Source organism: Melanostigma gelatinosum (assembly GCF_949748355.1).
Source record: "Melanostigma gelatinosum genome assembly, chromosome: 16".
In the NCBI taxonomy this organism is placed as follows: domain Eukaryota; kingdom Metazoa; phylum Chordata; class Actinopteri; order Perciformes; family Zoarcidae; genus Melanostigma; species Melanostigma gelatinosum.
The window spans coordinates 7,902,129-7,915,680 of record NC_136649.1 but is presented as its reverse complement, the minus strand read 5'-3'; the positions used below and the strand labels follow the sequence as shown (position 1 = coordinate 7,915,680).

At 43.6% G+C, this 13,552-nt stretch overlaps 2 protein-coding genes across 2 annotated transcripts in view; one reads left to right on the top strand and one right to left on the bottom strand.

Moving 5' to 3' along the window:
• The window catches only part of LOC306790001 (uncharacterized protein), a gene marked incomplete at its 3' end in the record, with an annotated part of 371,019 nt that overhangs the window by 72,742 nt on the left and 284,725 nt on the right, over nt 1–13,552 (top strand). The window lies entirely within an intron of this gene.
• On the bottom strand, nt 550–6,808 carry LOC306790452 (alcohol dehydrogenase 1-like). Its single transcript, XM_079286716.1, has 9 exons — nt 6,776–6,808; nt 4,198–4,299; nt 2,928–3,069; nt 2,400–2,487; nt 1,866–2,082; nt 1,437–1,697; nt 1,088–1,220; nt 835–973; nt 550–728 (listed from the first exon to the last, which is right to left on the bottom strand). The coding sequence occupies exons 1-9, from the start codon at nt 6,791–6,793 to the stop codon at nt 695–697; spliced, it is 1,134 nt and encodes a 377-aa protein (XP_079142842.1). The 5' UTR covers nt 6,794–6,808; the 3' UTR covers nt 550–694.

Here is a 13,552-nt window from a genome sequence, read left to right as displayed (position 1 = left end):
ACAAGTCCTTTTTGACGAATTCAAATATTTGTTCTGTAATTCTTAGGAAAATGGAAATGTAAAAAACAGCGGGTCTTGTTGTGGGACAAACAAGAAAAATTAGTTCATTTTTGAAAGATATCACACGAACCCTCATGGCAGACAGGATGCTGTTAGTGGTAATGAGGACTAAGGACCACAGCAGGTTCTAAATGGACCAGCTAATCAGCTTCCCAGCCAAGACTACAGTTGGACTGATATTCGAATAATAATTTAAAATACTGGATGCAGAGTTGAAGTGGTTGACATTGATGTAACTGAGATTGTCTGTTCAAATTTAACCTAAATCTGTGGTCTCACTAAACACAACGCAGTAGAGTATTAAGTAAATGTACCTGCATTCACCAGTAACATGATTGTTTTGACATGTAGATATACACAACAAAAATCACATCACAAACAAGAAAGCTGTTTATACCATTTATTTTGCTCGACATGTTTAGCTTTTATTCATGAACACTGTAGGTGATCATCACAACCTAATCTGCTGAATAGTATTGAGTGCTTCATATTAGGCATGTGTAATGTGAAAAATTTGAAATATGATTTTATTTTGAGTGTTGAAGTATTTGTCTGATTATTCTGCTGACATTTTGGAAAACACACAGGTGAAGTATTTGATTACTTTGGGGCCATTGAAAGCATCGTAGTAGTCTCATTGTGGAGAAACAGTCATGACTGTCCGGATGCTGTGGGAAAAAAAGTAAAAGAGAAATGAGGAGACCTGCACCTTTTATTGATCTGTGTTGTTGTTGAGTCATGAATGGAGGAGAAAGAATGGGAGTGTACATCTACCATTTGCCATGCTTCATCAGCTCAATGGCATCGTTGACCTGGTCCAGAGTCATGTTGTGAGTGATGAACTCATCCACCATCACCTTCTTGTCCAGGTAGGCTTTGACCATCTGAGGCACGGCATCCCTACCCTTAAAGCCTGAGGCACACAACCACTTCAGCAAAGAGTATCCAGAATAAAACTAACTAGAGAGTTGCAGAATATTAGCCGACAGCCATTTAGTTACCAGAGTAATGGTCATATCTGTCTCACCTCCAAACGCGGAGCCCTTCCATGTGCGTCCAGCGATGAGCTGAACGGGTCGGGCAGAAAAATCTTCTTTGTCTGTCCAGCCAACTATCACACTGACGCCCCAACCTTGCACACAAGACTCCAAGGCACTGCGCTAGATGGAGAAAGAGTCAGTGGGCGTTTTACCAGAAGGGCGCTGGTCCAAATATTTGGACTAGCTAAGGAAATGTGGGCTTGGTGAATTCATAGTGAATTCATGAATGGAAGGAATGGGTTCAGTTTACTTTGATAGATTAAAGGACACTGTATTGAGTTATAGGTCACACCTCTTCAATATATCCTGGAACCATATGAAATCAAATCTCCCTACCATGACTTCCACATTCCCAACACATTCCAGGGAGAAGTCCACTCCTCCGTCGGTCATCTCGGACAGCACCTGGCTGATGGGTTCACTGTGATCCTTGGGGTTCACGAAGTCGGTCGCTCCGAACACCGTGGCCTTCTCAGACTTCTCTGGATTGATGTCAACTGCGATAATCCTCTTGGCTCCTGCAGCCTTGCAGCCCATGACTGCAGCCAAACCCACAGCTCCCAGGCCGAACACAGCACACGTGGAGCCCGGTTCCACCTACGATACAACAGAGTTCAGTCAACATGGCTCTGTAGGTCGGACCTCTTAGTTCTTAAAACACTTGTTCTCCATAGATGCTTTGATGCCACTGACAGTATGTTGCATTTTAGATGCCTAATGTTTAACAGAGAGGGGTTTGTGTGTATGTGTGTCAAACAGACACACCTTAGCAGTATTAACTGCTGCTCCGTATCCTGTGCAGATCCCACAGCCAAGGAGACAGACTTTGTCCAGAGGGGCAGCAGGGTCGATCTTAGCCACAGCCATCTGGTTGACCACAGTGTACTCAGAGAAGGTACTGGTTCCTGTAAACTGCAGCAGTTTCTTCCCCTTACAGGTGAACCTGGAGTCTGGGGCTGACGACACGTTGTGACGACCAACCCTGAATAGAGAATTTGTTGAAGTAAATATGCAACTGCAGCATTATTTTTGTCCTGTTCTTTTAGGTTGCAGCAAATAGTTGTAAGAGTAAAATAGATAATATGTTATGCTTGGAATGAAGAACAAAATAGGAACAAAGATCTCAACTATCTGTACCGTGGTCAGACAACATCTGAAGTTGCTGTACACTAATAGATACGTGTTGAATATAATGTCTTTTCTGTAACCATATGAACGCACCCAAGAGGAATGAAATGAAAAGTTAAGACTGAAGAGAGACGGAGTGGAAGGGAGGAGATGAGTGCTTATTGAGCTCACCATGCTTTCTCACACTGGTTGGTCTTCGGACTCTTACAGAACTGACATTCTCTACACTGGGAGATAAACAGAGGGATGACCTTGTCTCCTGAAAGACAGAAACAATATTGGCATGTTGCCACTTCAAATTAATTTCGGCCAACTTTTAGAATGATGTTAAAACATATTGGCTGAATGGCACAGTTAGGCCTCAGTTGACATCCCTCATACAATTTCACTAACGTCCCAATTAGTCATTTTTACATTTTTGTTAATGACTAAATTGTCAAGATGCAACTTGCTAATAGTGAGCTTCAGTGGTTTTGGTCACGTGGGCCAACCGTATTGACCACGATATATCTGAATTTTGGAAAGAGACTGGCTAACTGTTTACAGTCACGCTAAGCTAAGCTAGGATCAGCTAAGCTCAGCTAGACTTCTCTAAGTGCCGTACTCAACACACAGACATGAGACATATCAATCTGTCTCACTCTTGGAAAGAAAGCAAATAAGCTTTTATTCCAAAAGATTGCATCATTCCAAACTGACCTGGCTGATATTCAGTGACTCCAGGCCCGACGCTCTCTACGATGCCGGCTGCCTCGTGGCCGAGGACTACTGGGAAGCCTTCTTCTTTCGTGTTCTCGAAAAGGTGGTGCAGGTCCGTGTGGCACACCGCAGTCGCCACAATCTGCACCGAAGACAGTAACCAAACATTGAAAAGACAAAGACGAGTCACGAGAGTGTTTACTCTCAGTGGGTTCAGCAGCACGAGCAAAACTTTAACATTAGATCGCCATATTTGGAATGTCAAATCTATAACTTTTTATCGCACAAAACACCTCTCCAGAACATTGTCACACATTGGCAGTAACAGGGAAGAGTGACATAAAGAAGTGCCGTCACACACCGTGGATATGTGGGAAACATGGCGCAGACGACGGGCGCCGTATCCTCAACTTCAGACTTTTCATCTTTAACTGTGACATTTCTTTGTTATTAAATTTCTCTTTTTCCAATCATGAACGCTGATCAATCAATGGCTTGGATTACTTGTTGCCCAACCCAGAAATGTCGGAGAAAAGGGTCACGGGCCGGATCCTGGTTAGGCTGAGGAACATGCAAAGTCACTGGATAACCCAGGAGCAGGAAAGCTTTTCAATGTGACACTAAGAACTGTAACGTTACGGGTTTCATGATCCCGGACTCGGCCACTGTTTCGTTGGGTCTCTCTCGATTCAACCGCCAGGACTGGACAACAGCATCGGTTATTGGCTGTGTCGGCAAAAGCATCAATGAGGCTGTAGCAAAGGTTACTGTAGAAACATTTCCAAATCTGAAGCCCAACAACTGGGTAATTTGGACCAATACAGGAAATCCAGGTATGCACGTAAGTAATAGAAATTGGAGAGGCCCCTCCACCCTGCCACCTCCCAGCTGGGGGAGAAACACATGAGAGAATGCTGTTCATTGACGTGTTCAGCATTCAATAGCGTTACGCTCTCCAAGCTCATCATCAAGCTCAAAGACCTGGGACTGTCAGAGGCCTAGACACCAACGCCGATGAGGTGGCAGCGTTGGTCAGTCTGTCTGCTTGATTGACTAAACCCATTTTGCTGCTGATTTAAGTGAGATGAACGGAGGGATAACGTCATGTTATTAGATGCAACAGATGTTGACAAACTGCATAGTTTGCAGTTGAAAAAAGGTAATACATTGCAATATATCGCAATATATAGCAATACTTAGCATATTGCAGCCTTAACATGAACCGTGTGTGTACATGTGTGTGTGTGTTCTGATAGTGGACGTCTCTCACCTTGATGCGGACCTCGTTGGCCTGGGGCGGGGCTACCTCGATCTCCTCAATCACCAAAGGCTTGTTGGGCTCCCACGCCACTGCTGCCTTGCACTTGATCACCTACAGGGCAGGGACACCACATGAAATTACTCAGCAATGAGATATGACAAATATTCCTGGGGACTGTTAAACCATATTAGGAACGGTTTCAAACTAAGGATCAACAGTGGCACAATCCTTTGATGAAAGGTATATGGTAAAGCATGTTGTCAGCTTTTCACATTGACTGTCTGTCACATTGAGGAAAACGAATGGGTTTCATGTCCTCACTCCATATTTTATTATTTTATTCGTTGTTCATGTTGATGGTAAGCGGTCAGTTTCCATATCTCTATATATAGCTGCTCTTGGCAAAAGCAAACATAAACCTGGACTTGACCCTGACACCATGAGCAATTTCCGTCCCATTTCCAATCTTCCCTTTCTGTCAAAAATACTGGAACGCATTGTCGCCACACAACTCAAAGCCCACCTCATCTCCAACGATCTGTTCGAGCCATTTCAATCTGGTTTCCGCTCACAGCACAGCACTGAAACAGCCCTCCTTAAAGTCACCAACGACCTCCTCCTCTCCTCAGACGCTGGTCATCTCAACATTCTCATCCTCCTCGACCTCACCGCAGCTTTTGACACCATCAACCACAACATCCTTCTCTCCCGCCTCGAATCCTCCCTCAACATCACCGGAACTGCTCTCTCCTGGATTAAATCATATCTCACAAACAGACAACAGTTCATCAGTATCAACAACTGCACCTCCTCCACTGCTCCTCTGTCTTAAGGCGTCCCCCAGGGTTCGGTGCTTGGTCCTCTTCTGTTCATCCTCTACTTGCTCCCTCTTGGTAACATCATACGTCAACATGCACTTCACTTTCACTGTTACGCCGATGATGTCCAACTCTACATCTCCACAAAAGCCATCACCACTGCTACTCACTCCACTCTCACCAACTGCCTCACTGACATTAAATCATGGATGCAAACCAACTTCCTCAAACTGAACTGTGATAAATCTGACATGATCATCATCGGTCCCAAATCCCTCACTAAAACCAGTCACAACTTCTGCCTCACCATCGACAACTCCACTCTGTCTCCCTCCCCACACATCCGCAACCTCGGAGTCATGTTTGACAGCAACCTCTCCTTTGAACACCACGTCGAACAAATCACCAGAACTGCCTTTTTCCACTTAAAAAACATCGCCCGTCTCCGCCCATCACTCTCCTCATCTGCTGCTGAAACTCTGATCCACGCCTTCATCACCTCCAGAATTGACTACTGCAACAGCATTCTTTACGGCACATCATCCAAAATCCTAAATAAACTCCAGTACATCCAGAACTCTGCTGCTCGCCTGCTCACCCACACCCGCTCCAGTGACCACATCACCCCTGTTCTCCAGAACCTCCACTGGCTCCCCGTCCCACAACGGATCCAATACAAAATCCTTCTCCTCACTCACAAAGCCCTCCACAATCAGGCCCCCTCCTACCTCACCGACCTGCTTCACCACCACACTCCATCCCGCCGGCTCCGCTCCTCTGATGCCAACCTCCTGTCCCTTCCACTCAGGACCAAGCACCGGACATGGGGCGACAGAGCCTTCTCCATATCTGCCCCCTCCCTCTGGAACTCTCTCCCCAAAAACATCCGAGATTGCACTGACCTTTCCACATTCAAATCACAAATCAAAACTCACCTGTTCAAAACTGCTTTTAATGCGTGACTATTATTGTGTACTTTGTTTTTAGTGTATTGTTTTTATATGTGATGATTTTAATGTAAAGTGTCTTTGAGTGTCATGAAAAGCGCTGTATAAATAAAATGTATTATTGTTATTATTATTTTAAAAAGCAACAGTTTAAAGTCCACACAAGAGTTATTAGACAAACACAATTTTTGATTGGCGCCTTTAAACCACAGAGTAATTCAGTTGTGTCAGACTTGATGAATCAAGCGGGTTGTCTTGAATTCACAAGTATTATACAATACATATCATGAAATCTTGGTCTTCTACTAGAATGTTTTATCTGACTGGATACTTTCAAACTGTGCAAAGCCAGGACTTGAGACATTTCACGGAGACAGAGGGGACAGAGAGAAAGAGATGGAAAGTTGAAGACGAACAGAAAGGGCCCGTTAAGGTTAAGATACCCTCAAGCTATTACATAAGGCTATTACATAATATGACTCATCTGTAACCAGATATGTTGGGAAATACTGCACAGGAAAGCACAGTCCAACCTTCTGAATCAGCCTCACAAATGTGAACTGCACTTCATACAGAAGCACATTCAAATGCTAAATATTCTTCATGAAAATAGTGTTAAATGATCATTCACGAATGAGATACAGTTTCATTGATTTCTGATGTTTTGCTATATCGTGACTGGCACTTTCACTTTAGTGTGAGTGCTTAAATACACAGAGCATTGCCTATGTCACATATCATGTAAATATTGCAAAAAAAGAAGAAGAAAAATAAGAGAAACACCACATACGTATGAGCGGCCACGTGTTAGATTCCACTCACCTTTCCAGCTGTGGCCATTATTGCTGCTAAGATAAGGGTATACAAGCCAGAGAGGAGTTCAGCTGCGGGGCAGGAGTGTGGAGGAGAAAAGTCACCCTGGATTTATTTATAATGGGAAGAAAACAGCTGGACATTCCTGAAATGAAGCATCACGTTAGTTCATGGAGGACACGGAAGTCATACACCCCCAGCTGTAACCAGCTGACAGCCAGCCCATTCGAATCATAGCTTCCAATCGGCCACACACCAATCACAGCCCACTTTCACTTCCCCCCCCCCCCCCCCCCCCACCTCACTGATTCATTTTACACCTATGCTGTTACAGACCGTACTGCTGGCAAAGCTTAGCCTCCTCCACCCCAGCCGGTCCACCCTGTTTGAGTTCAGAGTTCATCTTTCATGGCAAATGGTTGAAATGTATTTAAAAAATGTACTTCTGGCTCATTCCTGTAAACCCTTGGGGGTTGTTGCTCGGTGCTCCCCGTTTTGGCTCGGTAGCTGCTGGCTAATCTGGGGAGCATTCAAAGAGCGGAGCCATCAGAGTCAAGTTTAACTGTATTTGCATTTGTTGCAAAAAAAAAAATGGTTAAAATCTATGACGAGAGTGTTCCTGACTGAAATGACCACGTACGTATAGTTCAAAATCTCCACTCCCTCCCATCCCACATTAACCACTTTACAGCTTTTGGACGACAGCACATTGTCTTGGGTACACCTGGGTTCAAAACCTGGAGTGAACCCTTGTGTGGAAATGCATCGCTGTAGGGCAGGGGTCAGCACAAGTGCTGTGGCCCGCGGTAGCTTTACCAATCGTACACTCGCAATAAGTGTGCTAGAGTTCTTGGGGTATGTGCCCTCTCATCCACAAAGACCCGCCCTGCTCTGCCACTGATTGGCTAGCACTCGTTGCCTTCTTCTCACAGTTTGCAGAGTTTATTGCTGAAGATTGATGGGAGGTTGGTGGAGTCAATGATATCAACTTCACATAATGATTGCAGCCTTCGTGTGTAGTTCTCTCTTTTATGATTACAATGTCCTGGTTATGAGGGAAGAATGTTTTTTATTAATTTTCCCATGCACGTTGCCGGTACGGATGGAATAAAGTTACAGATCCGTTGGTGATTTCAATATTAGCCCGATGACATAATTAAAAATAATGCTAAAAAACATTTATAATGACACTTCCTATCAAAAGGGTTGCGACCCAACGTAAGGGAGTATAATGATGTGGGAGAATAGTTTGTGATTCAACAGCTAAAGGTGAATAATGTAACAGTTAATGGTTCAAACTATTATTTTGTACTTTACTCTGAACTGAACGTTCTCATTGAGTCATATTATCGTGAAATATCACAAGTTAATGAAGCAGGAGAAAAGCTTGTTTCTTTGAACAAGAATAAGCTTCTAAACTTTATAGACATATTATATATTTGTCTTAAATCAGGAACAACTACATGTGCAAAGTACATAATAGTGTTGGACTGTGACTAACCCAAACAAGGAAATATATATATATATATATATTCAATAGGAGTGGATCATTACATGCTGTAGATTATTAATGTAATTGTCCAAAGTCCAAAGTCTGCGTGGTGTAGCAGGTGGGTTGAGTGTGTGTCTACTTTGCTATGATATTGTAAGAAATTTGAGTAAAAAACTGTAGTTAGTAGATATAATAAAAGTGTTTAATAATTCATAATTAATAATTCATAGTTAGTCATAATCATAAGGGTTTTGAGAATGCATAATTAAGATAAACATAAGCATAAACATACATGCAGAAGCATGAAACTTCTGCCAAGTGCAGAAGTATAACTTTTATTTTGAAGGATTATTATAGATGGGATTAAACAATAACTGACAATCATTGAATGGGTTAGCTGCTCAGGAGAGACAGATGTGAAGACAGGCGTTTGCTGAGCTGAGGGTGGGTAGCCAATAGAAATTGAGATAGACGGAAGGGAGGAGTCGTGAATTAATATGTGGGAGGGGTAATTCAAAGTCTTTTTTTCCTGGCTCTCTCTCACCTGGATGCTCCCGGACGACAGATGTGTTTTCACCGGAGGAGCCGAGCGAGGTTTTTTGCAAATGGGGTTTTATTGTTTTAATATGTCATAGGAGTGTACACTCCAATGTATAACTGTAATCGTGCTTACATCAGTGGAATTAAATTCCTTATAATTGTAAACCAGTTTTGGTAGCGTTATTATTGCAGCGTGTGTGTCGACGGCACAAGCCGGCCACATGGCTGGCTCCGGCCTCCCCTTTGTTATGAGGTAAAAATACTATCTTAACAAATTTGGCGAACCCCAGATGGGACAGTCTTACCGGCCTCGCTGTGTGTGCGGAAGGCGGCGGTAGTCAAGCAGACAATCCCGGGCCCACAATATCGGTAAGCAGAGCCGTTTCATGAAATCTGTGAGTTAGTTTCTAGATCTTAGGGGAATCTCTGCTTGGCTAAGCGCTGCTAACGGCTAGCGCTGCGTTGCCGGTGGCCATGTTCCACGAGGGAGGCCATGTTCCACTGAGGTAAGTACGATTTGCTGTCTGAAGTATGATGAACTTAAGGGATTAGTCAAGAGTATAAGGATCCTAAGAATTAATTAAAGACGGACAGCGCTGTGTATGTAATTAAATCATCACATTTGTACCAAGCAGTTGATTAGCTAGAGCGGGCTAGCTTTGCATCGCTCTGAGATCCTCCGGCTCTGGGGTGCATGGCTGGGTTTGTGCTGACAACTGTTCAAAAGCAGTTATGTAGCGAGGCGAACTGAGATGTTGTGGCTTTGAGGGGCTTAGGTGTGCAATCCTTTGTGGGCTTTGTCCACGAGTTTCGGGTCCCGTCGCATAAGTTGCTTAGAAAGCTAGGCTAGCGGGAGTTAGCTTCTGAGGCTGTGACTTCAGGAAAGACACACTCGCTTGTTTTGGCTGTGAATGTATAATTAGAGGGTCGTGTGGATGATTCAGAATACGTAGAATAACGGCTTTTGGCGGTGCTAGGCGGACTGGGCGAGTGGGTGACGCTGGAAGTGTATAACTCGTGATCAAACGTAACAATGACCTCGGGTCTGGAGAAGCTAAAAGCCGGTTAACCGGAGGTTTAAGGGAAAAAAAAACCGGACAATAAGTCCGATAATACGTGTGACTAGTCTGTGTTTTAGCAGCGTGGAAATACGTTTAAACTGATGAATAAATAAGTCCAATAATACGTGTGACTAGTCTGTGTTTTAGCAGCGTGGAAATACGTTTAAAATGATTGATATTGCATGACCGCGCTGTGGGGAGCTAACGCTAGCTACGTGTAGCTCCGGCGTTGCGGTACGCTGTATGTAAAATAAGTGCTTATAAAATAAAATAACGGCTGGATTGAGAGAGGAGACAGAAGGCGTATGAGTGGAATTAAAGTGTGGGATTTTGGTGATACTTGTGTGTGCGTACGCTTTATCAGAAGCTCCGTTTTTTCGTTAGCATTGCGGATAGCATATCTGTAAAAAAGCCGGTTTCATGACAACTTCCGGTTTGGCGCAGAACAACTTCCGGTCCGGCGCAGACGGCAAGGCAAGTTTATTTATATAGCACATTTCAAAGTGCTTCACATAAAACCATTAAAAGCATCAAAACATAAGGCAAAAGAAAAGGAGATTTAAAAACAATTAAACAGAAGAAGGACTAACTGCAGGTAACCGTAAAGAAGTGTTTAGAATCTGAATTTTTCAGAGATTCATTGTCTAAGAGCTGTGAGCTTATATCCTGACCTTAGTTTTAATTAAGCATTATAACTTTAGTCGTTGACTTTGGTTTTAGTTCAGCATTTTAACAAAGATTAATGGTTTCAGTTGTGTTTCTTCAATTCTTGAACTTAATTGTGACTCAGTATTGTGCAGACCAGAGTGTAAGTGTAGTTCAACAGTTTGACTTACATTGGTATTTCTGATTGAATATCTTTGAACACAGTTATTGATTTTTAAAGTTGAATTTAATATTTAATTGATTAATTATTCATTGTTTTTTAATTTCATTTTACTTCCAATTTTGAACCTTTCGAATTCTGATTTGGAACTGGATTGTGATTGTGATTCTGATTTAGATGTTGAGTTTGATTTCGGAATTCCAGCTTCAATTTTGGATTCGAGATTCCTTCACATATCCAGTATTGACTCATTTTGGTACATTTACTATTTTACATAGTTCCTAAGAATCAATTTTGACACGGACGGCGCAACATATTTGAGAGATCGTTGACCTCTCTTACACTACAGACGTATGCTAACATTTACTGCTGAACTTTTGGCAGTTCTGTGTTTGTTTTAGTCAAGGTGCGTGGCTGAGTGGGTCCAGATCTGGGAAGTGGAGCAGCGGATCCCAGTTTTGGAGTCAGCGGCCACACGCCATACAGCACAGAGGGTGACAAACGCAGAAGCAGCAGCTGACGAAAGGAAGCAGGCTGATGTGTCACCAGGCAGTCTGGTGTGGATAAGAGTCCATGAGCGCAGGTGGAGTGAACCAAGGTGGACCGGTCCATGGGAGGTAGTATTGACAACCTCACATGCAGTAAAGGTGAAAGGTAAACCTGGAGCTACTTGACACCACCTCACTCACTGTGCAGCAGCGAAGGTAACGAGTGTGACACTCGCAGAGACAGGAGTGAACATCAGACAGGAAAATTTGAAGCCAAAGACACCTCAAAAGAGGGGTTAGACAGTACTGAAGATGACGTTTCCCCCACAGTTTAAGCGAGGACTTCCATTGGGAGACTCCAGCTTCAGTAGGTTATGGAAGTCTGTAATTACTTTCTTCCTGATTTCAGTAGCTTCCCTCTTAGTATGTGGAATTAACCACAGACAGGAACCAGATCACATGCATGACTACATCAGGATTCGACATTTAGCCTCAGTAGCTAATCAAACCGATCTTAGACCACGTAGAGAGGCTTCTCTGACGACACTCACCTATGAAAATGTAACTCTCACTCTTATGTTCAAAGAAGGTACAACATCAACGGTCCAGTTCGACTTCTGTGAAGTAATTTCCAGTCCCAAGTATGAACACGCCTGCGGGTGGATGACCAAAACCGTGTGCATCATAACTGACGAGTGTGGGCCTGCCACACATAAGTATGGGAAGCTGTAATCATATTATGCCTGTGATGTGTACAAAGGGGGTGGGTAGATGTAATCCTTAAGACTTACCTAAATTGACTGACTGAGGACTTTACGTAATACAGGGAAAGGCTACTGATAGTCCTGCCCCACAAGGGCTCATTAGGATTATTGTTAAGCCTGTAAAAAGACCAGGTTCGACATACGACTGACGCAGAGAATGAGGTAAGGGGTGGAAACCGGAATGGCAGATGGGAATGTATGGTGGGTACAATATACGGCTTCAAGCCAGTAGTACAGATTGTATTGTGTGTTTAGGATCTAGACCCATAGCAACACCAGTTCCTTCAAGATTCAGACTCCTAAGTCCTGAATTAGTTGTATTTTAACTCTGTTTACTGATGACACTTTGCCCCTCCAACACACTTGTCAGAGGCTACACTGGCATTACCCACCTGTAGAATATAATACCCCACCTCTGTTCAAGGTTACAGAGGGTCCATTTGATTGTATAGTCTCAGATACAGCTATGGGGCCCAATGTAGGTAGTATTATTGCAAATTGTAGCCACAGTCACAATGCTAGCAACTATCTATATAACAGTGTGTTAAGACAGACAGCACCTAGAGCTGATTTATGATAGTGGTGTGGAGGAAGAACCATATATCCAATCCAGCCTAAAGATTGGACCGGTAAATGTGCGTTGATGCAACTCATATTGTCATTCTATATCTTGCCTGTCACTGATGCAACTTATGGAGAACTCATCTCTCCACGCCCACATGCTAACAGAAGATCCAAAAGAGATGCCGGTGGCCCGAAGGGGGCCTTTGATGACCAAGTGTACATAAGATGTCATAAGACTGCCAAGGGGGGTGTCTAATGACTTTCAAGCCAGAAATCAAATAGCAGCAGATTTAGAATCTGTTTTCTCTCAGAGGGTGATGATTAATAAAAATGTCGATTGGATCAACTACATTTACTATAACCAACAGCGTTTAGTAAACTTCACCAGTGACGCCATATCAGGACTGCATGCACAGCTGGCGAAGACTAGTTTAATGACCTTGCAGAACAGAATGGCATTAGAGATGATTTAGCAGAGAAAAGTGGCGTGTGCCAGATGTTTGGGTCTGCGTGCTGTACTTTCATTCCAAATAACACAGCTCCTGATGGATCGGTGACCAGGGCTCTGGAGGGACTGACAGCACTCAGCCAAGAGCTAGCAGACAACTCTGGTGTCACGAATCCATTCACCGACTGGTTGGGAAGTATGCTTGGCCAGTGAAAACATACATTTTTGGCAATCGTAATTATTCTGTGTGCTGTCATCATAAGCCTCCGAGTTGTCTGTGGATGGGGGTTCCCGTGCATCCGTGGACCTCTACAGGGGTTTATTGTTTCACCGATGAGCCAGACACCAGTCCAGGCAACCAGTTATGTGACGAGGATGAGGACGAATTGGAGCTTCTGATGGCCACAGTCTAGATGAGGCCACCAGAGGGACTTCACGAGCGGTTCCTGACCATCCTCTCGGAGATCCTGAAGGACCTGATAGAGGCCCAGATGGACTTCTAACACATCCGGTGAGATATTGGAAATTTGGGAAATAGACTGATTGTTCTGGATGAGTAATTTGAGATTTTATCTTTGTTTAATGGATTATAATGGGATTTTA

Coding starts and splice junctions, on each gene's coding strand:
- LOC306790452 (XM_079286716.1), bottom strand. Junction 2,083..2,399: donor AACCAGTGTGAGAAAGCATG/GTGAGCTCAATA, acceptor TTCTCTATTCAG/GGTTGGTCGTCACAACGTGT. Junction 1,698..1,865: donor CAGCAGTTAATACTGCTAAG/GTGTGTCTGTTT, acceptor GTTGTATCGTAG/GTGGAACCGGGCTCCACGTG.